A 26,550-nucleotide genomic window follows, 5' to 3' on the forward strand; every position below is an offset into this window, starting at 1 on the left:
TGATCCTGCCAATTCAATTCTAGTCGAATACTTAACAACAATTAATACTTCAATAGAGACAGGAAAATTGTTGGATGCTTTGGCCGAAGGTTCGTCGAAAAAGAGAAGAGGATCCGAGAAGAAAGTTCAGGAGAGTTCTCCTCATGTTAGTCCAGAAAAAGTTTTGAGGAAAAGTAGTAAGGGGGATAAAACTTCGAAGAAATAGGATCCACCGCTAGTTGTTACAAAACCTGTGTTTCACGAAAAAGTGATAGTTGTTTGAGAGACATAGGTAGTTGCTTTGAAGTTTGGTGTTCTTAAATGACTGAAGAAAATAACTTATGATCCAAGTGAAATATCTAAAAGCTTTTCACCATCACTTCATTACAAACCTCAACCGACTAGAAAAGGGGTATTTTTTTTCTTGAAATTCCAACACCAATTTCTCCACACTCGAAGAAGAGGCATGTTGTAGACATAGCCAAGCACACTATGAAACAAAAGAAACAAAAGAAGCAGAGGAAGTTAGTTTTGCAAGAAGACTCAACTAATGAAGAAGTGGTTCTTGAAATTCCAATCACTGATATAATGGGTAATTTTTCATCTATTAGGTATTCTCCAGTTCAGTCGACTTTCGAGGAGACTATAAATCTTGATGGCAATGTGGAAACTTCGACAGTGGACACAACCATTAATCACGGTGAACAAAACAAGCCTTCAACTCCTAAGAAGACACCGGTCTTACCACCCGAAGTTTCAAATACTGAGTCATTTAATGAGGAGGTACAAACTTCAAACATCAATGCAAATGTATCTGATACGGATGTAAATGTTAATATGGGTGAAGTAGGTTTACATAACGTAGCCCAAGGTACTACTAGTTTCGCTATATCTTCATCCCTTCCTACTTCTATTCTTGACCCCACTATTTCATTACCACCATATATTATTCCCAATACATCTCAAAATCTTTCTTTTTCTCATTCTCCTACTTTTGAAAACATTATCCAACAACTTGTTACCTCTTTGTTTCCTTCCCAATCCCCTGAAGAACCACAAACTGTTAATGAAGATGACATGGATAATGGAGGATTTATGGGTTCTTTTGTTGAAATACAGTTCAATTATGAGGAAGAAGACATTCCTAATCATATGTTGATGTTAGGAAAGCAGTTTAAAATTTTGAATAGGAAGCTGAACTCTTTACTTCAATTGTAAACTGATGGCGGTGGTAAAAATTCGATATCTGCTCTTGATGTTGATGTTATGTTGCAAGATCAAGAGCATCGTATATTGGATAAGCTTAATCGAATGGACGGGTTTGCTGAGTTACAGATCAAATCTCAGCTTGATTCTTTCAATAGTACAAGTTATGAATTGAAAGAAACTGCCAAGTCTCGACATATTCTTTTTGTTCAAGATGTGAAGACGGTTCGTGAAAATATCAATCTCAAAGTTCAAGAATTAAGAGAAGACATGACGAATGAGATAGCTGCCTTAGATCACATTTATTCTACTCTTCACAATAAGGTAAATATAATTGCTGATATTGTGGCCAAAGCAGTTGATCTTTATACTTCCTTGGGGTGAAGTTTGATACAAAAGCAGAGGGTGATGTTAATAGCTTTGGGAATGTTGAAAACTTGCTGAAAGAATTAAAGGATCTTTTGGTTGAAGTATGAGTCTTCGAAGTCTTCGGTTGTTTCTCCTGAGTCTTTTACTGAAAATTTTTGCATGTTAGAGTCAACAATTCACAACGAATTAGCTCCACTTGCGAAATTTGTCAACTTTATTCCAACAAATGCCCCACCTGTGAGCACAGGGGTGTAAGGGGGAGAAATGAGAAATGTTGGCGGTGGGAGTGGAGATAAAGGCGAAGGGGGTTCTGGAGGAGCTACTGGTGATGTGAAAGTAAAGTCTTGAGTACTCAAATTCCAACTTCTCTACCAAAAACTTCAACTGTAACTTCATCAACAATAACAACAACAAGGCCTATCGCAAAGGGGATTGTTATTGGAATTGCTTGAGGAGAGTCTAGTTCATCAATGCCTAATCTAAGTGAACAAGAGAAAGAAAAAGGAAAAGGCATAAGTCATGAATTGTAAAAAGAAGACAGGAAAGCTCCCCCGGAAGCTAAAATGGAGAAACAAATACAAATTCAGAGTATACTTAGACAACGTGTAAATGATCCTCCTGGTCTTTACAAAGGTGATCCAACAAAGCTTTATTGTAGCACCTGGTTCCTGGTACGTACTCCTTGCTAATTACCTTTTAAAAATAAATGATATTAAGGCATCTCGCCTTGGACTCGGCAAGTTGATGGGCCAACTCGCCGAGTAGGAGTGGGACAAGGTACGGGAGTTGGACTTTGGACTCGGTGAGTCGGTCCACGGACTCGGCGAGTAGGCCCTGGTTGGGCAAAAACCCTAATCCGGGTGTTTGCACCCTATTTAAACACTCACACTTGGTCTCCTTTGTCCCTAACACTTCCAGAGTAGTAGAGCGAGACCCTAACCCCCCATATTGTTCTTGAGAGTGTTTTTGGCTTTGTGAAGGAGGTTGGAGCTTAGAAGAAGAAAGAGGTGGTTGAAGAGTGCAAGGAAAGGAGTGGATCCGAACTCTACTCAGGGAGAAGCTTCCATTCAGGTAGAAAAGTCTCTACCTTGATCTTTAGATCATTAGTTACCATTTTTGTCCCATATTGGTGGTTTTCAAGCCCTAAAACACCAAACTCCATGTGTGGTGCTTAATGACCCAAAGGACTTCAGATCTGGGCTTATTGGATGAATTAGTAGCATAAAGTTCTGTGCTTGAAGTGAATGAGGTCCCCATTGGGTGTATGACCTCATTAAGAGTTTGGTTTTGGCCTTATGATCTTATGGGGCCACGCATGCATGTAAAGTTTGCAACTTTACGTGATAAGCATGCTCAAGGAACATGGATCTATGGTTTTGAAGCGTTGCATATCTCAGATTTGGCCTATATGGGAAATGGGTCATAGGGACTCGGCGAGCCCCAAGGAGGAACTCGGTGAGTTCCATGAAGATGGCCTTAGACTCGGCGAGTCCTATGTAGATTTCTTGGAACTCGGCGAGTTGTTCTTCAAACTCAGCGAGTAGGGTCACGAGTCGGTTCAATCGTCCCAAGTCATGAGTTAAGGGTGATTCAGTGAGTGGGAAGAAGGACTGGTCGAGTAGGACCGGGTTAGTAGGAAAAGGACTCGGCGAGTCCATGCCATGACTCGGCAAGTCCAGTCAAATGGACATTGACTTTGACCAAGGAGTTGACCTTGGACCAAGGGAGGGTTAGTCTTTTGACTTAAGGGTATTTATTGGTGTCTAACCTATGTTTATGGTTTATAGTCGGAGGATTTGCGATCCAGCAGTCAGACGCTCAGCAAGCAGACTTCAACAGCTACTTTCGAGGTGAGTTACCTTCCAGCAACGGTGGGTCTAAGGCCACAATGCCGACTCACCAGTAGGAGACGTATGATAGATGATTGTCTCTGTGATATCATCTAGGTTTGCTACTACCTAATACGTTATATGCTAGCATGATATGTTATATGTGATAGTAGTAGAGTTCGGTTGTTAGGACCGGAGGGTAGTCAGACACCCCAGATACGTCTGACAGTATGTGATGTTATGTTTATATGCCAGCATGATTTGTTATATGAGTTAGAGGTAGTAGGAGGAGAGCAGTCCCCGAGTTCGGTTGTTAGGACCGAAGGGTAGTTCAGACACCCCAGATAGGTATGATAATCTGTTACATTATAATATGTGATAGTAGCAGTAGTAGGGGTGAAATAGTCCCCGAGGTTCGGTCATTAGGACCGAATGGTAGTCAGCACCCCAAAATGGCTTGACATGGGTAGTCAGCACCCCAGAATGGCTTGACACGGGTAGGTCGGCACCCCAGAATGGCCGTACCTGGTAGGTCGGGTACCCCAGAAATGCATGGCAATATGTATGATATGTGATTGTATGGTATGTAGTATGATGGGGGAACTCACTAAGCTTCGTGCTTACAGTTTTCAGTTTTTGTTTCAGGTACCTCTTCTTCGAATGAGAAGGAGCCGGTGCGGTAGCAACACATCACCCACACACTTTGTATTCCGCACTATGAGATCTTCCTGGGGATTTGTACTCTGACTTTGTTATGTTTTTATAAACTGATTTCCAAACACGCACATCTTTTATGAAATGATATGATCGGTGAATGTTTTATTTCTAATGGTTTGCTAAGTATGTGTATTTAAAAATGAAATTTTTGGCTCGTATTTTTGGGATGTTACATTTATCATTATGAATACATTGAAGCCTTGACTGTATCTGGGGAGATGCATGATTTTGAGAAAGTGCCCAGAAGAAGTTTTGATATAGTGAACTCACCAATGAATCAATTGGATTTTCCTTTGAATAAAATGATGTTTTTGGAAGAACAATTCAAAATTGCTAATAAGTATACGAATAAGTTTGAGTACAGGCGCATGAAGTTTCATTTTCATGTTGTGTTGGGAAAGAAGGAAGATGAGGTATATTCGTTAGTCAAGATAACAATAGTTCTTTTCATTACAAAAGACATTTTGTTAGAAGGCATGTTACAGAACTATAGGCTTCATGTTGTCCGAACAAATAAGGTTACATTTGACTTCTCAGTTGCACATTTCCCGTTGATGAATTTTCATGATCTTTTGGTTGTGGCATTGATTATGAAGAGTGTAGATATTTCGAAACTTCAAGTGACAAACAAAGAAGATTTATTGAATGGCTTTGGTCACTTAAAGGTTTTCATCGAAGGCTATTTTGGGCCGTTAGCCTTAACAGATGTTGAATTGGCTAAAGTATTGGGAAAAGAAGTCGAAATTCCTCAAACCATGCTGATGACAAAGGCAAATATAAACAAGCTTGAAGATAGAGAGATTACCTTGAAACCTTTAGGAATTGCTTTTGTGGGCAAAAACAAGAAGGGCGATAATTCAAAATTCATGTTTCAAGTGTGTGATGTTGAAAGATATACATCATCTCATTACACTAATCTCTTAGTCCGGATGAACAGTTGTGACAAAAACAACGATAACGAGAAAGAAGAGATTCGTAAGATTGTCAACTGGTATGCTGAGATCCGAAGGATAATTCATCAAGCTACAAAAGCTTTAATGAACTGAATCTTCATTGCTTACAAAGGGGGAGAGTGTAGAAGTTGAATTTAGTTGTGACGTGTCGAGACTTGTAACTTTATTACAAGGGCATATTTGTTTCGAAGCTTAGTGTAACAGTCCCTTGTATTTTTTGTTTGCTTTCATCTTTCCTATAAATAGGGAAGTGTACTAGAGTAGATAAGAACTTCGCTTTTGCTCATTCATGTATTCTTGTCTAAACTCTCTGTAATGATTTAAAAGCTAATTTGAGCCAAACAGATTATATTTACATCTTGTGTTCATCACTCATAATTCACTTTGATCTTGTTATTCATTCTCTATTTTATTGAAACTACAGATAGGGAAGAGAGTTTCATATCGCATCCTTGTCTTTCACATCAAGAATAAGCAGCTTCTTGTCATCATCGTCATAATGCATCTCTGGATTTTGCTTCAAGGGAACAACATGAACATTATTAACCATAGCTTGATACATTGGAACGTGAGAGCCTTTTTCAACAATGTGGCGCATCTCATAGTCCATGGTTTCAAGAACAACCATGGCCTTAGTTTTCCACATGGAAAAGTTGTGCTAATCAAATGGAGGAATCTTGTTGAGACCAAAGGATTTAAGATTGTTGGAATTCGATATGATTACTGGAGTGTATCAAAAACTTATTCCGATACCAATTAAAGGTTTTTATCGATCGGATACACTTAACTATAAAGAACGAAATCAAACTAATCTAAATAAATAAAGAATAGAAAGTAAAGACCACAACATATTCTCCAAATTGTCTATTTTCCAAATTGTCTTTCACCAATAAAGAGTTTGTTTTCACTAAGAAAACGGATTTGTCACAAAGACGATTAACGACACCAAGTCGTTCAAGATACACATTCGGGTTTCACCATAATGTTGAATATATACTAGTTTATACAAGTAAATCTCTTGATTGAAGGGATTGTATCTTATTTGTACTAAGAACCAATCTTCATAACAAAGATATTTGATCTGCTAAATATTCTATAATTATCTGAATCATTACCTAATATATAAAAGATTACATAGAATAAATTATCTTCACGTTGACGCTGATAAACTTTATACGTGGTGTTGATGGTAAGATGTATATGCTGACGTTAACTGATATTGGATAAGTATTTGATTAATCAGATCATAAAGTGTGACCTTATATGGTGCAATGCACTTATCCTCCAATTTGATTCAACATCAACGCACCAAAGATATCAAAATCAACATCCACTTTGTTTATTTTAATTTTTTCGATTACACAAATAAATTGTGAACACGATCCAAATAATAAAGGCTTAAGTTTCCTTTGGATCCCAACTCCAATATGATCCTACATGTCTCAACTTTGTACTTATCATCACATATCTCGTTTCGCATATTATGGTTGTATGTAATATATAGTATATTCTCATACATGTATAGCTTTTCTATTCGGCATATATATATATATATATATATATATATATATATATATATATATATATATATATATATATATATATATATATATATAAATGTTTAATAAATATATTATGTTTAATAAGAAGATATTAGATATTCGAAGATAACTATTTACATTATCTACCAACCATTAACCAAGTGTGTGGAGAGAAAAGTTTGTACTTATATATTATGCTAAAATGACATTACTTTGAATGATTGGGATTCAAGCTGCCGATGATGATATATATTTGATTTAGCAAACGAGATGATGTCTCCTTCTTGGACACTCTTCACATGTGTCGTCATGTGTGACAAATAGGAAATGTCTTAATCAAATTATTAATTTATGTTACACCTGTTTGAAACTAATATTCTTTTTTTATTTTTAGATGTACAATTATTTACATTGTTTGTCTTATAAGAAATTGTAGTTTTATTATTTGAATATTATGTTAAAAAATAATTTGATTATGTAAGATGTTAAAATAACATATTAACAAAAACAATATATAAAAACTCTGTTACCACCCTCATATTATACATATATATTTAAAAAAAAATTGTCAATATGCTAAAAAAAAGGTTAAACCCAAGTTACCCAACACATGATAAATCCAGAAAATTGATGTATAATGGCTGAGATTTTAATTAAGCTACTTGGTATAAGAAGAAACCATGGCAAATTCTTGTTTTTAAGAATGAAAATGATGATAAAGAAACATATAGGAATGAGATCCATAGATTCTAATTAATATATCAGAGATTGATTTTTGTATTTTATTTAATAACAACATATAATGGCCAAACTTAGAATTTTACCATAAATAGTTTCCATATCCAAACCGTTATTAGTTCATGGGAGATTTGGAAAGAAAACTAGAAATATATTTCTTGTAATCCATACGAAAAATAGTATGGTATTACAAAACACAACATTAAATTAATATTTTTCCTCTAAATAATTATCCTTTATTTTGTAAAAGATCTACAAATATAAAAATATAGGTGATGTGTCCTACAATAAATCAATCCTAAATTTTTGGCTTTTGCTATGTTGGCTGAATTTACAGGGATGTGATTAATAAATATGGTAACTTTGAAATTAATGTATAATTTTTAAATAACCATATCTCTTCACTGGTAAATGTGCCAAAGAAACGGCTCTTCACTTTCAAGCCGAAACCCTGTATCTGCTCCAGCCTCTAATTGCCAAGATGAAGGGTAGAAATAGAAAGCATCACTTCGATCAGCGTTTTCAAGAGCAAGATCAGGCAAGTCGAAAAATGTGTCATCTTCTTGATTTGATGTCGATGTGACTGAATCTTGAATGTTGCATGATGATGATGATGATAAAGTTGTGGACGAGTGAGAATGAGAAAGCATGGGTTGACATGGTGGCTCAGCTTCATCTCCACCACATGTGGCGGCAGCCTTGGTGGCAGCTTCCCGGATGTCCTTTGGTGATGTGGTGGCTGGTTGTGGAAGTAGGTGGGATAATTCGGGAAAGTTAAGGTAAGCCGAACGACCTTTTATGGCTATAGCCGCTACATCATGAGCCCGAGCTGCCATCTCAGCTGTTGGGAAGGTTCCAAGCCATATTCTTGATTTCTTTCGCGGCTCACGGATTTCAGACACCCATTTTCCCCAACTCCTCATACGTACACCACGATACATCGGATGTTCACCACCATCACCATTTTTATTCTGTTTCTTTTGTTCGTTGCCATTGTTTCCCTTTTGAGCTCTTTTTAACCCCTTTTCAGGTTTCACTTCCTTTCCACCGCATTTCATGATCTCTGTGGTTGATGCAGAGGAGGTGGAGGTAGACGACACAGAGGAACAACCGGTGGTGGTGGTGGTAGAGGTGGAGGAAGTGGTGGTGGTGATGGTGGTAGAGGTGGAGGAAGTGGTGGTGGATAATGATGCATTCTCCATGTTGACTTGCGGTGCTTCTGTGACCAAAGAGGTATATTTATGATATTTAGACATTGATACCTACAAGAACATAATACGAGTTATTGCTACATATAAATAGAAAAATCATGGGTTTTTACATTATATTTAAAATTTTATTTATAATAAAAAAGGCGATGTAGTCTTATTGGTAGAATAAAGAAAAAGAAAAGCCAAAAAGGAAAGGGAATATGGGGGCCATGATATGAAGGAGGAGACTACCCAACAATGCATCAAATTTGTTCCTATGCATGTGGATACTTTTCCTTTACAAATTATGCTAAAATTAATTTATTTTTAGTAAATCAAAGTTTAATTTAACTTTAGAGATTCTATTATCGTATATATCTTATATATGTTTCTTGAAATTAAACTGTCCTTTGTTATAATAAAAAATGTAACATGTGTTTTTTGGTTTTCAAAAACTTATGATTTTGTTTTGATAATTTGTCGACTCATATATATATATATATATATATATATATATATATATATATATATATATATATATATATATATATATATATATATATATATATATATATATATATATATATATATATATTACAAATTAGTAATATTATTTCATTTTTCTTGTACAGGAATCGGCTCAACCAGTTTGGGGACTCTAAGCGAACCAAAATTTTGGAGCCCTTTGTACTCACCTTGTATTACAGTAAAAGTTGTAGTACTCGTAACTTTGTAATCTTCTTGACTCTTTATCAAGGACCTAAACAAAATCAATATATTTAGTGTATACATTATTATCTTAAACTAAAATTTAGCATCTTCCAATCTATTAACACCTAATTAAACAATTATGTACACTAACTTATGTTCATTTTTTAAATATGTATTTCAAGTTAGTTAACTTTTAATTAGAAGATTAGATACAATTAACGTATCTATGTAATAAAAGATTCAAACTTTGTTCTTAAGAATGTTTTCAATCTCACTTCATTACATGTCAACAAAAACATAACATTTCACATTTTAAAATACATTATGTTTTCATAAAAGAATGATATTTGTGATTCAATTACCATATTCTTGACTGAACATGCTGGTGTTGTGAGCTCCAACCGAAATGAAACATGAGATATAAAATTGAATGTTGACTGAGGTTAAAAATCTTTATGTATAGTCTCTATGGAACTCATTATATTATGTTCTAAAACACCTCTTCTGAAGCATCATCAACATGTAAGTCCTTTACAAATCCAGATGAGATAATGTTAGTTCCAAAGTCTAGATCAATAATATGAGACAAGGCTTTTAAGGCATCATTTTTAGCTTCTATTTTTCAATAATTATGAAACATCAACTACAAACTTGTAGCAACACAGTAAGATATGCATATCAGGTGTGATTGGATCAATAATAACGATAAAAATATAACATGGAGGTCGATCATCAAAATCTAATCTTCCGCTACATAGTTGTTAATAATCAAGTTTGTGCTATTTACTTAAAAATCAAAGTTCTCATGCTGAATTAGAAACTTATTAGTGTCATTTAGTAGTTTGGCTAACACAACACCTAGTAAGTAATCAACAAGGCTTTAATATGAACCTTATCTTAACAAATTTAATTCTTAATCAAAGGCAAACCTAGATTAACCTTCTGAAATTACTTCATTTCAACATTTATCCGCTTGAATGAGAAAGAAGAACAACAAAATGAGTAAAAATAGCACTCACCTCCAAGAGAAGCAGTTGCACCAAAAGCATCAACAATGGAGAAAAAGTAGAAAACCATACCGTTTCAGACTTTCATTTCTATCTTGACAGCCTACTTTTGATTTTTGAACAAACAATCAACAATGGAGAATCAGAGGAAGAAGAACAGCTTCCAGAATGACTCATCAAGAATCGATCAATATTTAAACGAGATTAGTTTCTGCCATGAATCGCGAATAATGAGAAGGAAGAACACTCACTCATTTTTGTGGCGTGCGCTAATAAAGAAGGAAGAATCGATAAATCAACATTTGCTGAATTAGGTTAACCGGGGCCCTTTAGAATTGGGGGCCCTAAGCAAGGGCTTAGTTAACTTAAAGGTAAGGTCGGCCCTGTTCTTGTATGTGTATGTCTTCCTTAAACGCCTTATCTCAGGTATGTCCTCATCTTTGGTGTGAGTCCATTAAATCTATTAACAACCACCCCGTCCTCTAGCTCCATCTCTACCCAGATAAAATATTTCAGCATAACAAAGCAGGTCTTATTATTTCCTACACTGTTCATGAAGTTTGGCTTAGCCTTCAACTATTGAGTCAGATGTTGACTGGCACCACATTCATTGGTTCTCTCAAAATATCATCTGGCATGCCTTCATCTTATGGGTTGCCTTTAAAAATCGTCTTAAAACTCATGATAGAATACATATATGGGAGCCTAGACAAAGCTTGTCTTGTAGTTTATGTTATCTTTTCTCCTACTTCCTCAACCACCTATTCTCTGAGTATTCTTAATCATCTCAGATATAGCATGCGATGACATCAATGATAAAACTCAACAATGTTCTCAACAAGTGGATCTACGTCATCGACCTCCTCATGCAGGCCTCAACATGGTTGTAGAACTCGCTACTCGGTACTTATTTGGCCAACTACCGAGTACTGAGTACTTGGATTCGGCAATCTATGTAGAAATATTTTTAGGGAAATTATATATGTCAAAATCATAAGTTAACACCATAAGTAGATTGAAATATATAACAAAATTAGATGCATGTAAATACATAAAAAGTGAAACACACAATGGTCTCATTTCATGAATAATTACTAAAAATTTAAGATATATATATATATATATATATATATATATATATATATATATATATATATATATATATATATATATATAATCACATATGTGTATTGAATAATAAATCATTAAGTACATTATACATATTAATCATCGAGTTGGTCAAGTTTTACAACACTCCTCGCTTCAATATAGGTCTGATCGACGAGTACTCGGATTTATTGCTGCTAACTCGGCGAGTTTTACAACACTAGGCCTCAATATGTAAGTCCATTTGGTATGTTATTCGTCGTTTAATTATTGCAGGTATTGTCGACCATATTTTGATTGAGAGAAAGATAGGATTTTCAAGAATAAGAGAATACTCTATGAAACTATGGTGAGACTATCACTAATGATGTCCGCTCGAGACTCCTAAGCCTTACTCTAAAGCCCTCCCAAATGTTTCTAATGCTACAAATCTTTAGAGGCTTCATATGAAGAATGAAGATATCACCACTCTACACCTGCATTGAATTTGTTGCCAAGGTTTTTTTTTATTTGTCCTTGTGGTTGGTTGTTCTTTGTTTTGTGGTTTAGAGCATGTTCTTTCCCCTCGAATTTATACTTTTGTTATTTAGGTTGTTAGGGTCCCTGGGCTCTGTCCCAGAGACCCTTTTCTTTTTAATGGGTGGGGAATCTCCAACATGCAATTGTATTTATTGTCTTTTGTTAATAAACTTTTAATAGAGGTATCACATTACTTTATCAAAAACAAAATACAACTAATGCATGTAGAATGGCCTTGCGAGATCATTTCATGTATAAGACAAAACATATATAGGATATAGATTCGATAAAAAAAAAATTTGTAGGAAGGTAAAAAAAAAAAAATTTCATATTTTTTTGGCATACAAAACGATTGAATCACTAGATGAATAAAAAATAACATGATTTAAAAAAATCCCGAAAAAACATCTCCATGATTAATTTTTACAACGATTTTGTTTATATTCACTAAAATTGTCATAAAAGTGAGTTTTTTTTTCATAATTACTTAAAAATGAATCGTGAAAATGCTTTTTTACGAATTTTTTCTCATGAATCATCAAATGATTCATTTTGTTTGTTTTATATATATATATATATATATATATATATATATATATATATATATATATATATATATATATATATATATACACAAAAAAGTTTCTTACATTCTTATCAAAATTTTCCTTTTTCTTTGATATATATATATATATATATATATATATATATATATATATATATATATATATATATATATATAAAGAGAGAGAGGGAGAGAGAGAGAGAGAGAGAGAGAGAGAAAGAGAGAGAGAGAGAGAGAGGAATGATCATTTGAGAACTTATATATTAATGAGAACACGAGAACTAAAAGTGGAGTGATTGATCAAAAAAATGAAAGGCTTGGATCAGTAATGACATGATTGTAATTATTATTAATTCTAATGACATTTTAGGACTTTTAAGAAAATCTCAAGGGCATTATTGGAATAAAAAGTTATTCCCTGAAAAATAGACTAATTGTCTAATTTCTCTCACAGGTCGTTATCCCCTCTTTCTCTCACTTTTTCTAATGTTGTAACCTAAAATCCGCCATTAAGGATCGATCTCGTTGTTGCGATGGTACAGTCTGATGGTGAACGTGGAGATGGTAGAACAGAATCTATATAATTCATTTGTGTTGACCTGATGCAAGTCGAAGTCAAAGAGAACAATGATCTCTTACACACAAATGATTCATCAGATCCCTAGCCGTTAATGGACTCTTCCAATTCTATCGATCACTCCACGCTCCTTTATAAGATTTCTATCCCTTTTTCCTCCGTCTATAGCACATTCATCACCAGATATATATATATATATATATATATATCCCCCTCTCCCTCTCTCTCCTACATCGATCTGATTTCGTGATCACATTCATCTCCTTCATCTCAAAGACATTCTCTGATGCTTCCCCTCAACAACCATCTTCTCCGGTGATGGATCCCAATTGATCCTTCATCAATCCGGTTTCTATCTCACATTCTCTCACAGCCACTAGCGATCTATCGCCGTCACATCTCCGACGAGTAAATATAATTCTCATCTATGCCTCATCTTTCGTTCGATTCTTGTACCACTTCCAGATTTTGAATTGTGTTTTAGCACTAGCATTAGATATGTAAACATCAAAGGTATAACTTATTTAGCTTTGTGATAATGATTTTTATACTAATCTCGCATAATCTGTAATCGATTCTAAATCAGAGTTTATTATAAATCCATTGAATTTCGGATTCTTACAAGCTTCGTCAATCGTCATACAAAGTATCTACCAATTGAAGCAAAAGTGGCTTATTATTTAAAACAAAAAATATTAGTCGTCAGGTAGGCTCCACTGTGTATGTTCCTTCCTTTTCACTTTTACTTTTTGGTCAATCTCTTTTACCGGTAATTAATGATCTTGTTGATTTAGATTGTCTCTTTACATTGAGTTTGAAGTTATAAGCGTTGATTTATTGGAATCAATCAAGTTATTGGAGCTAATATCAGGATAAAAGTTTAAAGTAAGCCTCTGGATTTGATTATGAGGGTTTATTGGTATGTCTTCTACACATTTTTCTCAATATCTCTTTAATTTGAAACTATGAGATTTGGAATTATTCGTTGTCTGATTGTTGTATATTTAAGTTCTGAATTAATTTTTTAGTCGATGTATTATGCTCATAGTTAATTATAGAGATGTTGTTGGGAGATTAGTAGATATTTGGAATTGATGAAGTTAACCATCAGATGAGGGCCCATAACATCACCTAAATTTTGTCTTATGTTGTTTTTAATCATATATAGTTCTTTAAACTAATATTGAGTTGCTTCTTTATCAAAAACCTTTCCTAGATATGTTTTCACATTGGTTTTCCTAGTTTTATTTAAACTCAAGAAATAGGAAGCAGGATCCTAAGAATGGTTTAAGAATGTTATGGAGCATTAATGCACATGCAAGTAAGTTCATACTTAACTTTTTCTGCAGTTCTTGTTTATTGGACAACATTTTAGGATATTAACTTTTTTGGTTAATGAAATAGGTGGCTAGTCGTTTGGTAGCAGGTAAGATGACATCGGTGCTTTGGAATCTTTTGAACTCGACCCTGTTGTTTCTATGATTAGGTAATGTTAAATAGTAATATTATTCATTAAACACCCAAAGACATTAATCAGTATCCAAAGATTCATGCGCATCCTTTGATAATCATTTTAAATGGAAAAAAATTGATTTTGTTACATGAAATAACAAGTGAATCACATGTAATTTACATGTAAATCACATATAATTACATGTGATTCACATGTAAATCACATACGAATTACATGTGATTCACATATAAATCACATGCAATTTACATATAAATCACATGCAATTTACATATAAATCACATGTAAATTATCTTAATTATATATATTTTTTTCTAACTATATAGTTTATTTTAATTTGTTTCCTTTTAGCAATAAATCAAAAGTGAATCACATATGAATTACATATGATTCATATGTAAATAAAATGTAATTCACATACGAATCATATGTAATTCCCATGTAAATCATATATGAATTATATGTGATTCACATATAAATTACAAGTAAATCACATATGAATTACACGTGATTTGCATATAAATCACATGTAATTCATATATAAATCACATGTGATTCACATGTAAATCACAATATCAAATGATTTACATGTAAATCACATGTGATTCACATGTGAATGACATGTGATTCACTTCTAAATCACAATCACATATAATTCACATATGAATAAGATGTAATTCACATGTAAATCACAAGTTGGTCATATATGAATAACATATTATTCACATGTAAATCACAATTACACGTAATTCACATATGATTCTCATGTAAATCACAATTACATGTGATTCACATGTAATTCACATATGAATCACATGTGATTCACATGTAATTCACATATGAATCACATGTGATTCACATGTAAATCACAATTACACGTGATTCACATATAAATCACACGTAATTCACATACGAATAAGATGTAATTCACATGTAAATCACAATTTGGTCGCATATTAAGTACATATGATTCACATGTAAATCACATATAAATTACATTTATATGCACACATGTACTTTGTGTAATTGTTCTTCATTACTTTTTTTTTTTTTAATTTTCTTATGAATTTTACATTTGAGTCTTAAGAAGATACAATAACATGTGAATATCACATTATATAATCACATGTGAATCTTATATGATGTAATCATATGTGAATCTTACATGATATATACATATGTATTTTTGTGAGTATTCTTACATTAATCATTTTTTGAAATTTTCTTGCAGATTTGGAAAATTTTGTGGAAAATATAGAAGATTTTAAAAAGTGATAAATTGAACAAATTATGGAAATTTTGACACGAATACATAAAAATGCTTTGAAATTTTGTAGCATTTTTTGTTTTTTTTTTATATTTTGTTTTATAGCGAAAAAAATAATTAAATTATTGTGTTTGTAGATTAATAAATAAAAATGAGTTTTTTATAATTTACTTACGAATATTATAGTATAAGAAATATGGATATATGCACTTGAAAAATATGCATATATACACCTAAAATGTTGAGTTTTTTTGTAAAAAAAGTTTTAGTTTTTTTTTTTTTTTTTTTTTTTTTTTTTTTTTTTTTTTAATTTATGATTTTTTTAAAAATTGTAGTTTTTTTGTAAAAATATTTTTTTCATTTTTTTAATTCATGCTTTTTATCAAAAATCAAAAAATCTGCATTTTTTTTAAAAAAATCGAAGATATTATTTTTTATAAAAAAAATGAAAATTTTGATTTATAATGTTAGTTTTTAGACATTTTTATTAATATTTTCAATAATGTAAAAAAAAATAAACATTAAATGTGATTGGTTAGATGACGATCATGTCTTTAATGAGTTAATTTTGATCAAACGCTACACCTTTAGTTCTTAGGAAACTATTATTTCACAACGAATCTCACCCATATATATATATATATATATATATATATATATATATATATATATATATATATATATATATATATATATATATATATATATATATATATATATATATATATGGAAAAGGGAATATACATTACAGCCCCACCTAAGCTTAGGTACTAAACCTCTTGAAAATACATTGTTTTACTATATAAAGATTACGGTTAATGGATTCACGATTAATACTTCAAGATGTAAATTCAAGATCGACACATTAAGGTTAGGGTTTAGGGTTTAGGGTTTAGATTTAGGGTTTAGGGTTTAGGTTTAGGTTTAGGTTTTAGGGTTTAGGGTTTAGATTTAGGGTTTAGTGATTAGATTTAGGGTTTAGGGTTTAGATTTAGGGTTTAGGGTTTAGATTTAGCGTTTATGGTTTAAATTTAGGGTATATGGTTTAGATTTAGGGTTTAGTAATGTTCACTTGGGTGAAGTAATAAACGATAATTGAGGAAAGAAAACAGAGATGGTAAAACGATAATGAAAGAAAGAAATGTTATGGAGGATGATATATTTACCAAGTGAAACCAAATCGGGTATATTTAGAATGTTAAAATGACATATTTTAGAAGTTTAGTACCTAAGCTTAGGTGGGGCTGTAATGTATATTCCCTATCCCCATATATATATATATATATATATATATATATATATATATATATATATATATATATATATATATATATATATATATATATATATATATATATATATATATATATATATATATATATATATATATATATAGACACGAACGTTCAATCGAGAACATTTCTTATTGTGCGAACATTTGAAAACAAATTTGGACCACACAATTTTTTAATTATAATTATAAAATAATATTCATATAAATCAAAAAATAGTTACAAACAATTAAAAAACTCACTAACTAACACTACTCACCACCCAATCAACACCACCCACCATCACTACCTACCACCCATCACCACCACCTGCCACCACCACCTGCCACTACCATCCATCACTACCCACCACCCACCACCACCCACTACTCACCCACCACCCACCATAATCACCACCCACCACCATCACCACCCGCCACTACCATCACTACCCGCCATCACCACCCAACCACCACCACATGTCTTACCCAACTTACCCAACTATTCTATAATTTGACTAGGTGCACTGCCTAGGTGCAATTTAGTTAGTTAAGTTAGTTAGGTTATAAATATAAAATTAGGTGTACTTATTTGCATGCATCAATACCAGAAACAATGGAGTAAACCAAGAAGCAAGATTAATCAATGAATTGATTATAAAAGCAATTGAAGTTTTGAAAGGATGTACCAATGTATCAACTTTTGTTGATTATGGGGGATACTGTTTAATTGTAGGTAGATTATTTATATAGATTCATTATATTTGTTGAATGAAAGTTGAGTTTTGAAAGAATGTATTCATGTATCAACTTCTGTTGTGAAATGTCTTTAGATGTTTTTTGTTTGGTTTGTTGCACAATTCTGGGAAATTTATGCCACTTTTTGTGTGGTTTATTATTACTAAATGATATCAGAGGATGTATAATTATGGTAGTTTTTATTTATGTTAAATTTGGATTTTATAAGGTGTTTATATTTTTTTAATACATATTTAAGAAATTTATTAGGTTATTTTCTAAACAAACAGTTGAATTCAATAGAAAATAAAATAGAAGCGTAAAATGGTAATTTTAATAATTCAGCATAGCAATTCAGAGGTCTCAACCAAACAGCATGTTAAACATTCAGTTTTTAAAATTTCAGACCCTCCTAGAAATTCAGATCTCTTAAAAATTCAGATTCTACCAAAAGTTTTAAGTATAATAAATGTCAAAGGACTCCAAAATTTTGGTTCAATTAGAACCCCCAAACCGATTGAGTAGTCTCTACTAAAAATTAAAAAAATGTAAATAGAAATAGGCTATTATAAAAATGGGTAACTAAGAAAACATCATCGTTAAACATTCTAACAAGAAAGTAACAACTATCAGTACACATCAAATCATAACTTTGAAATTTCATCGACCGAATTTCTTCTCTTTATACTCCTTTTTTATGTCCTCAATTATTTGAAATGTCATCCACCTGATAGATATAGCAGTGTCGATATCGTTTCTCATGACCCTCTTCATGATAAATGGGTTGCATAAATCGATCTTGGTGAGGGCCGGTTTTTCCATGGTTGTATCATCAATATTGACCAATATTCCAAGTAAAAGTTATGGTTTGACTAAATGGTTCTGGTGGGTAAAAATATATACTTAGTTAAATTGGAAAACCCTTTCATCAACAAAATCGTATAAGTCTTAAGATGAAACGAAAAGATGTTGTAGGTTATCATCACGATTCTTGGATCTAATTACGTGGGTTACCGGTGAGATTTTGGAGCAATTGTTTAGCGGTTAAATCAGAAGAAAAAAAAAAATTGATATAGTGGTAAATCAAAAAATATATGTATATGTTAAAGTGGGTCAGCTTTAGTAGAAAAAAATGTCATATTGCCATTACAACCTCTTGAACCAAAATAAGGGTCACGACTATTGCGGTGGAATGTTTTCTTGCAAAATATAGTAACTTTAACTAAACAAATATATATTATAAATGCTTAAATTATAAAACTAATAAAATATGATTATTATATAGTTTGCCAAAACAAAAAACTCCATAGTATTCGCTAGGAACGACTAAAAGAGGGTCGTATGGAAGAGAGGGTGTAGTCGTCAATGTCATGTTATCATAGTTTGTTTTTTAGGATGAAGACAAATGATGCAACCTCCCACACTTTATTATTCACTTGCTGTCCCAATGTTCATTTTTTATCATGTCTTTTGTGAATTATTAGAAACTTCCTAAGATTCTTAATTTCGTAACTATTGCTTTAAAAGACTCAAGACTCCATTAATATTACAAAAAATTAAAAAGAAAAAAACTTTTACTCAAGTTTTAAATGTGTGTAGTTGTTAATTTTCCTTTACTTGAACGGTCTTGAGGCAATTGGCCCATTAGTGATTGTAATCTTTATGATAAGATAATGGATCTGAGTATTATTATTATTATTATTATTATTATTATTATTATTATTATTATTATTTAAATGTACAGGCATAAATATTGTTATACGTCGTCTCAAAAAAAATATAATGACTTTTGTATAGAAATTAGAAAACACTTGTTTGGTCTTTATATACCATGGGTGGCAAGTAGGCTTACCTATTACATTTATGGTGATAAATGTTCATGTTTGTTATATCTACTTAGCTAGATAATTATAAAAAATCAATTCAGTACATCAAACAAAATCCGAATTAAACATAAATCTTCAAATAACATGTGACATTTTAGAATTTTCATACACAAATCCTCTCTAATCAAACAGTAAAAAAAATCCATACATTATTGCTACAAGCAAACAACAATTAAACGAAATAAGAACCTATGCAATAAAACATGCATTTCAACATAATGCTCAAATATATTTCTTCTTTTCAAACTGACCAATTATTTGTTATCATAAATTCCAAAGAGAAGCAAGCCATTGCTCCATGTAATTTTGTCCTCTGGATATTAGGTTATCTAGTATGCATACCACAAAATAGATTTGTAACTATGTGCATGAAACATCACGATCGTACATACTATCTCGGGAGTGTCGTGGTGCCACGCAAATGGGCCCTCTCCCCTTACACCACGAAGTTGTTAGGTTCATCATGGCATCAATACACATGATCAACGCATTATAAATAAAAACAAACTCTATGTGTACATGCACCATAAGATCCACGTTCTACTAGTTATAGCAACTAACTTTAAAAACAAACTAAAAGATTGAGTACTAACCTCTTGTTGCTTTGATTGCGATCTTATAACTGCCAGCTCTTGCAATGGATGAAGTACCCAAAGTATAATCTCCCTAATGTAGTCAGACACATAATTCCAAAAAGCTAATAAGGATTAATCCTAGATTAGGATTTTGCGAAAATTCTATAACCCTAGAGTTATAGAATTTTCGTGTGTGTGTGTGTATATATATATATATATATATATATATATATATATATATATAGAGAGAGAGAGAGAGAGAGAGAGAGAGAGAGAGAGAATGAATGAATGGTTTTAGGAGAAAAAAACAACACCTAGGGTTTGATCCCTAGCAGTTTATTTATAGGCAGCAGATAAATTATTAAGGGATTCAAACCCATAATCTTTACTTTATTCAAAACCAATATTATCCTTATCTTAGGGATATCAAAACAGTCCCCCTTACTCTTCTAGGAGCTTCTTGAATATTACAATTAATCACTAGGATTTAACTAATATCCAAGCTCTTTAATTAATTAAAACTTTTTAATTAATTCCAAAATATTTTCCAATTAAATTATTAATTGCTTAATAGATTAACAACTTATTTTCATCATTTATTTATAGCTAATTATGTAATGAGGCCAACCCAAAATGATCATATTATTATTAGAAATATTACCAAACTGGAGACATTTGACACTATTTCCAACAGTCTCTCACTTGGACAAGTACTTAATATTTCACTAACAATCAACAAAGACATGGATAAGTGATCAAATATTCTTTTCTTCTAGATATCCATATGAACATGAGACATGGATAAGAATCAATCTCAATGTTCAAAATTATGTTTCCTGATAAAGATTTTTGATGGAGACATTAATTTAGTTAGGGCTCAGTCAAGCACTTAAAATGATAGCACCAAATCATTGAGGAGTTCATAGATCTCGCTTCCTAGTTATGAGAATGAACAAATAAAATTTGACTGCATAGTTTTTGTCTACTATTTGTAACAATCAAAAATCACAATAATTTAAAATTTTCAAAAAAAAACCATTCATCCTCATTGTTTACAAAAATAGTCATTATTTCAAAACTACTATTCCAAATCATAGTTTTCCCCAAGACCCAGATACATAAAATAGGAAGTTGTGTACGATCACACCTTTGCCTTCCCACGATCCTCGGAAGTACCTAAAACCATAAACTAAATCTATAAGCCAAAGCTTAGTGACTTCCCCCAAAGTACCATCACACAAACATATAATCCAACAGATAACAAGTCCACCACCTCCTGATTGGATTACCCCTAGCCCACAACCTTTCAATTGGCTTACCCAATACCTAATGGGTCAACAACCTCCTGGTTGGATTACCCCCCGCCCACAACCTTCCCGTTGGAATGCCCTGGTCTGTTGACTTACAACACAAAGCAAATACAGTCTCAACCCCACCATACCATGTCGACATATACATAAGAAATAACATATATCCAACAACAAATAATCATATAACCAGTTAACAGACTAGAAGATAGATCTACAGATCCCCGCCACACAACAACATTTCATATACCAAGATATACATCTAGTGGGCCGACATTGGTGCCTTCGACCCACGAGGAAAACTCACTTCACAGTCTGACGTATAGCTGAACAATACACTTCTCCTAATACCTGCTCTACAAGTCATCCATTCAAAAAATAGAGACCAAGGATTAAATATAGCTTAAAATACCCAAAATACCCTTAAGTCAAACTTAGTCAATCTTAGCCAAAGTCAAAGTCAAAGTCAACGAGTCAACTTGGTCCACTCAGCTGAGTACGCGGGGCGTACTCAGCTCCTACGCTAGGCATACTCCTGCTTTGACCGGAGTCAGGAGGTTGACCACATATGCACGACGTAGGCTAAGGTACACATTGTACGCTCAAAATCCCCTTTCCTTAATAATAGCTTAATACATTAAGCTCTCACGTCCAAACTTCAGATCCTAGGCTAAAATACCACTAAGAGTCATAAAGTTTCCAACTTTATGGCTTTGCGTGCCCATTAAGTGCTTAATACATAAAATCCCAACTTCTTAACGCCTTAAGACCTTCTAGAGCATGCATGGGGAGAAAATAAGCATCAAGACCACATTTTATGACTCGAGACCCCTCATTAGGTCTGAAAGGATGACTTAATCCACTAAGAGCATGCCATTCTCAAGAATCATCATAGTTGGGACCAAAAATGCCCTAAATAAAGAAATGGCTAGATCTACAAGATAAGATGATCAAGTTATCATTAGACATGCACACAAAAACTGGATTGGCCTTTAGGATCTGATCCGAAAACCGGATTTGGTCAAAACCGGTTTTGACCGAACCGGATCGGATTAAACCGGTCACCGGATTGAAACCGGATCGGGACTTCGGACAAGAAATCGGATTATACCCCGGATCGAGAACCGCATTTTGTTGAAACCGGATCCTAAACCGGTTTGAAACCAGATTTTTTTGTTACCGTTAAAAAACGGAAAATTTTGAATTTTTTTTACTAGCCGTTAGAACTTAAAAAAAAAACGGCTACTTTGACTTCTTTTTTTTTTGACTTTTTGGCACTTCTAAACATTTATATATACCTTTCATTTGCTACATTTCAATTTTACACAAAAAATTTACTACTTATTTTCATAATACTCAAAAAAATGAGCTCGAGAAACTCAACCGCGGGTCAAGATTCGAATGCAACGGTGGTTAAAATCATATCAACCACTCGGAGTAAAGAAGTGTGGGAACATTACGATTTGTGTTTGTTGTCGAACAGGAAGGAAAAAGCGAGATGCAAGAAGTGTGGAATGTTTTTGGGAAAAGATGGCAATAGCACGTTAATGAGTCATACAACAAAAACTTGTCCGGCTGTAAAAGGTCAAAGCGATCCAAGTCAATCAAATATTACTCCCGACGGGTCGATCTTCATTTACAACAATGATGACCTTCGTGAAAGCTTTTGCAAGTTCGTGATTCAATAAGGCTATCCTTTCAACCACTTCGACAACCCATGATTAACAAGGATTTTGCGGAAAAAAATGCAACCGCAATACCGACAAGTAAGTCGCACTTCTCTTAGACGTGATGCTTTAAAGTATTGGGATATAGCCAAAAAGATATGCAATTGGGATTTTTAAATATAAAAACCGGTGTTTCTTTAACCTGTGACGTTTGGTCCTCCACCGGTAGTTGTCCCAAAAGCTATCTTTGTGTCACGGCACATTGGATAGATCCCTCTACTTGGGTAATGAACAAACGAGTTATTGCTTTTGAACTTTTTACGCATCCTCACACTGGGGCAAGATTATTTGCAATTTTAGTAAGTGTTATAGAGAATTATAATTTACGCGACAAAATCCTCTTTATATCGTTTGACAGTGCAAGTAACAATACCGCCGCGACAAAAAGATTAATTGCAAAATATAAACCTATTTTGGATGGATCGTTTTTTCATACTAGATGTGTTTGTCACATTATTAATCTTGCGGTACAAGATGGTTTAAAAATGATAGATTCGACGATTGAAAAATTCAAAATTGTGTTAACTAGAGTTTTTGGAAAAAATAAAGCTACAATGGAAAAATATCGAAAGTTTGCCATTTCCATTAACGTAACTCCATATAGTCCTCATTGGGATTGTGACACTAGATGGAGTTCAACATGCATGATGTTTGAAAGTTTCACACGTCAAAGAATCGCTTTGCAATTATTTTACGACACAATTTCAAAAGGAAAAAACCCGGTTTCGGATTATGATTGGGATTTGATGGAAGAGTTTGTGGAAATGTTAAAAGTTTTTAAACAATCAACCACTTTTCTATCGGGTGTGTATTACCCTACAAGTCCGTTGTTACTAAATAAATTATGGTTGATGGCCGCACAATTGGAATAAGTGAAATATTTGTTTTGGTTACGAGACCAATGAGACAAAAACTAGTCAAATATTTCAAAGAAATGACACCATTTTTTACTTGCGCCGTGGCATTAAACCCATGTATTAATGTTACGGGTGTAGAGGCTTTGATTACCAAAATTGCTATGTCTTTAAATTTGCACAAAGATAACTCAAACTACATCCGTAACCAAATAAACATTTTTAATGATACTTTTACTAATTTGTTTGACATTTACGCTACAAAATATGGCAATATATCAAACACTTTTGCAAGTGTAACCGACTCTACTAGCGGTGCATCGGGTAGTGGTCGAGGTCGAACGGATTTTCATATCGACCTCTATAACTACCTTTTGGAGGAGCAAAACAAAAGAGCACGCACATTAACGCCTAGTAGCGAACTTGGAATTTATATGGGTTCAAACTTTTTAAAATTCATGAGTGCACCACAATTTAAAATTTTGGATCTTTTGGCTTGGTGGAGAGAAAAGGAAGCACAATTTCCTATTCTCTCCGTCATGGCCCGTGATTTACTAACCGTCCAAGCTTCCACGGTAACTTCGGAATCCACTTTTTCTTTTAGTGGAAGAGTTTTATCAAAGTTGATGACGAATCTTACCCCGGTTGCGGTAGAGGTTTGCGTTTGCTTGAAGGATTACTTGGATTCTGTGGAACGTATACAACACTTGGCATCACTAGAAGGCCCACTATCACAAAATGTTGAACCGGAGATCATGGATGAAGAATATGCACAAGGTTTATCAACACCTCCGGAAGATGAATACGATGACGATGAAGTCGAAGACGAAGACGGGGATGAAGAATATGGCATTGATGAGACCCCTAGTTACTTGCATGGCGGTTGAAGAATAATTAAATGAAGGCGACACGAAGTGGAAGACCACAAAAACTATTTCCATTTGGCTAAATGTTATAACGCCACTTTATTATTATTATTATTTAACTAGTTTAAAAACTCTTTATAATTCGACGTTTGATGTATGTTTTAACTATTTTAATGTACCCATGTTGCATTTTGTGTTATATTTGAGGTCCAAAAAATGTGTATTTAAAAAAAAAAGGGAAAAGTCAGATCGGATTTTGGATCGGATCGGATTAAACCGAATCGGATGTGTGGCTCGGAAAACCGGTCAAATCCAGTTTGAAACCGGTTCATATTAAAGCTTGAATCGGATTCGGCGTGACATCATCAAACCGGATCGGATCCGGATCCGGATCGGGTCTCTGTGCATCTCTAGTTATCAGTTTTTTACCTATTGTATGTTGCTAGCAAGGAGACAATCTCATATCCAAGTTGCTTCTAAGTTCCAAGGTCTTCCTATCACCTTATTCTTCTTCAAGAATACCACAAAATACAAAGATAAGCTCAATATACACTCTTCTCACTTAGGGTTAGCTAGAGTGACATTTTCTCAGATGAGGCTGATGACAGAATGAGAATTGAGGTGATAGTGATGCTTATATATGGACCAAGCCCTAAAAATTAGGGTTTGAGGTTTCTTCACGTACGCCCTACGTACGTGGTGTACACATATCATACTAAGGTATGCCCTAGTATGCTCAGTGTACACAATGTACTAGGTCTTTGGCCAAAATCACCAAAATGCCACTATGGGCCATTCTTGTAAACTTTCTCAAGCCCAAGGGTCAAAATGTAGTATTCTTCATACATAGGGTTAAATTTGAAAATACCTTATCATCGGGATGTTACAACTCTCCCCCACTTGAACTAGACTTCATCCTCGAAGTTAGCTACTATGAATAACTCAGGATAATGTTCCCGCATCTCCAAATCTGGCTCCCAGGTCCACTCAGAGCCTCTCTGATGATGCCACTGAACCTTTTCCAAAGGTATCTCCTTATTGTGTAGGACCTTTATCTTTATCTCCAATGTTTCTACCAGCCTCTCAATATAATTCAGGCGCTCATCGACCTAAATATCATCCAAAGGGATCACTACCTCATCGTCCAACACGCACTTCAGCAACTTTGAAACATGGAAAGTGTTGTGGATCTAACTGAGCTTACTCGGCAAATCCAACCACTAGGCCGTCCTACCTACCCTGGTAATCACACGAAACAGTCCAATATATAGGGGACCCAATTTCCTCCTCTTTTTGAAGCGTATCACACAATTCCAAGGTGACACCTTCAGTACTACCATGTCGCCAACTTGGAAGCCCAACTCTTATCGACGTTGATCACATAGCTCTTCTACCGACTCTGAGCTGACTGCAATATCTGTCTGATCTGATGGATAAGCTTTGTAGTCTAGAGGACCACCTCAGTCCTCTTCGTAACTCTGTGACCAACCTCTCCTAATAAATTGGGCACGACATCTCCGACCATATAGAAGCTCGAAGGGCGGTGCACCAATGCTGGAGTGATTGTTGTTGTTGTAGGAA

At 33.6% G+C, this 26,550-nt stretch overlaps 1 protein-coding gene across 1 annotated transcript; it reads right to left on the minus strand.

The window, feature by feature from the left end:
* Nucleotides 1–7,534: 7,534 nt before the first annotated feature.
* LOC145005973 (Integrase-type DNA-binding superfamily protein) lies at nucleotides 7,535–8,621 on the minus strand. Its single transcript, XM_078965071.1, has one exon. The coding sequence runs from the start codon at nucleotides 8,586–8,588 to the stop codon at nucleotides 7,734–7,736; it is 855 nt and encodes a 284-aa protein (XP_078821197.1). The 5' UTR covers nucleotides 8,589–8,621; the 3' UTR covers nucleotides 7,535–7,733.
* Between the last annotated feature and the right edge of the window lie 17,929 nt (nucleotides 8,622–26,550).

Source organism: Lactuca saligna, chromosome 7, assembly GCF_052625555.1.
Source record: "Lactuca saligna cultivar CGN05327 chromosome 7, ASM5262555v1, whole genome shotgun sequence".
NCBI lineage: Eukaryota > Viridiplantae > Streptophyta > Magnoliopsida > Asterales > Asteraceae > Lactuca > Lactuca saligna.

Coding starts and splice junctions, on each gene's coding strand:
- LOC145005973 (XM_078965071.1), bottom strand. CDS start 8,588: ATGTCTAAATATCATAAATATACCTCTTTGGTCACAGAAGCACCGCAA.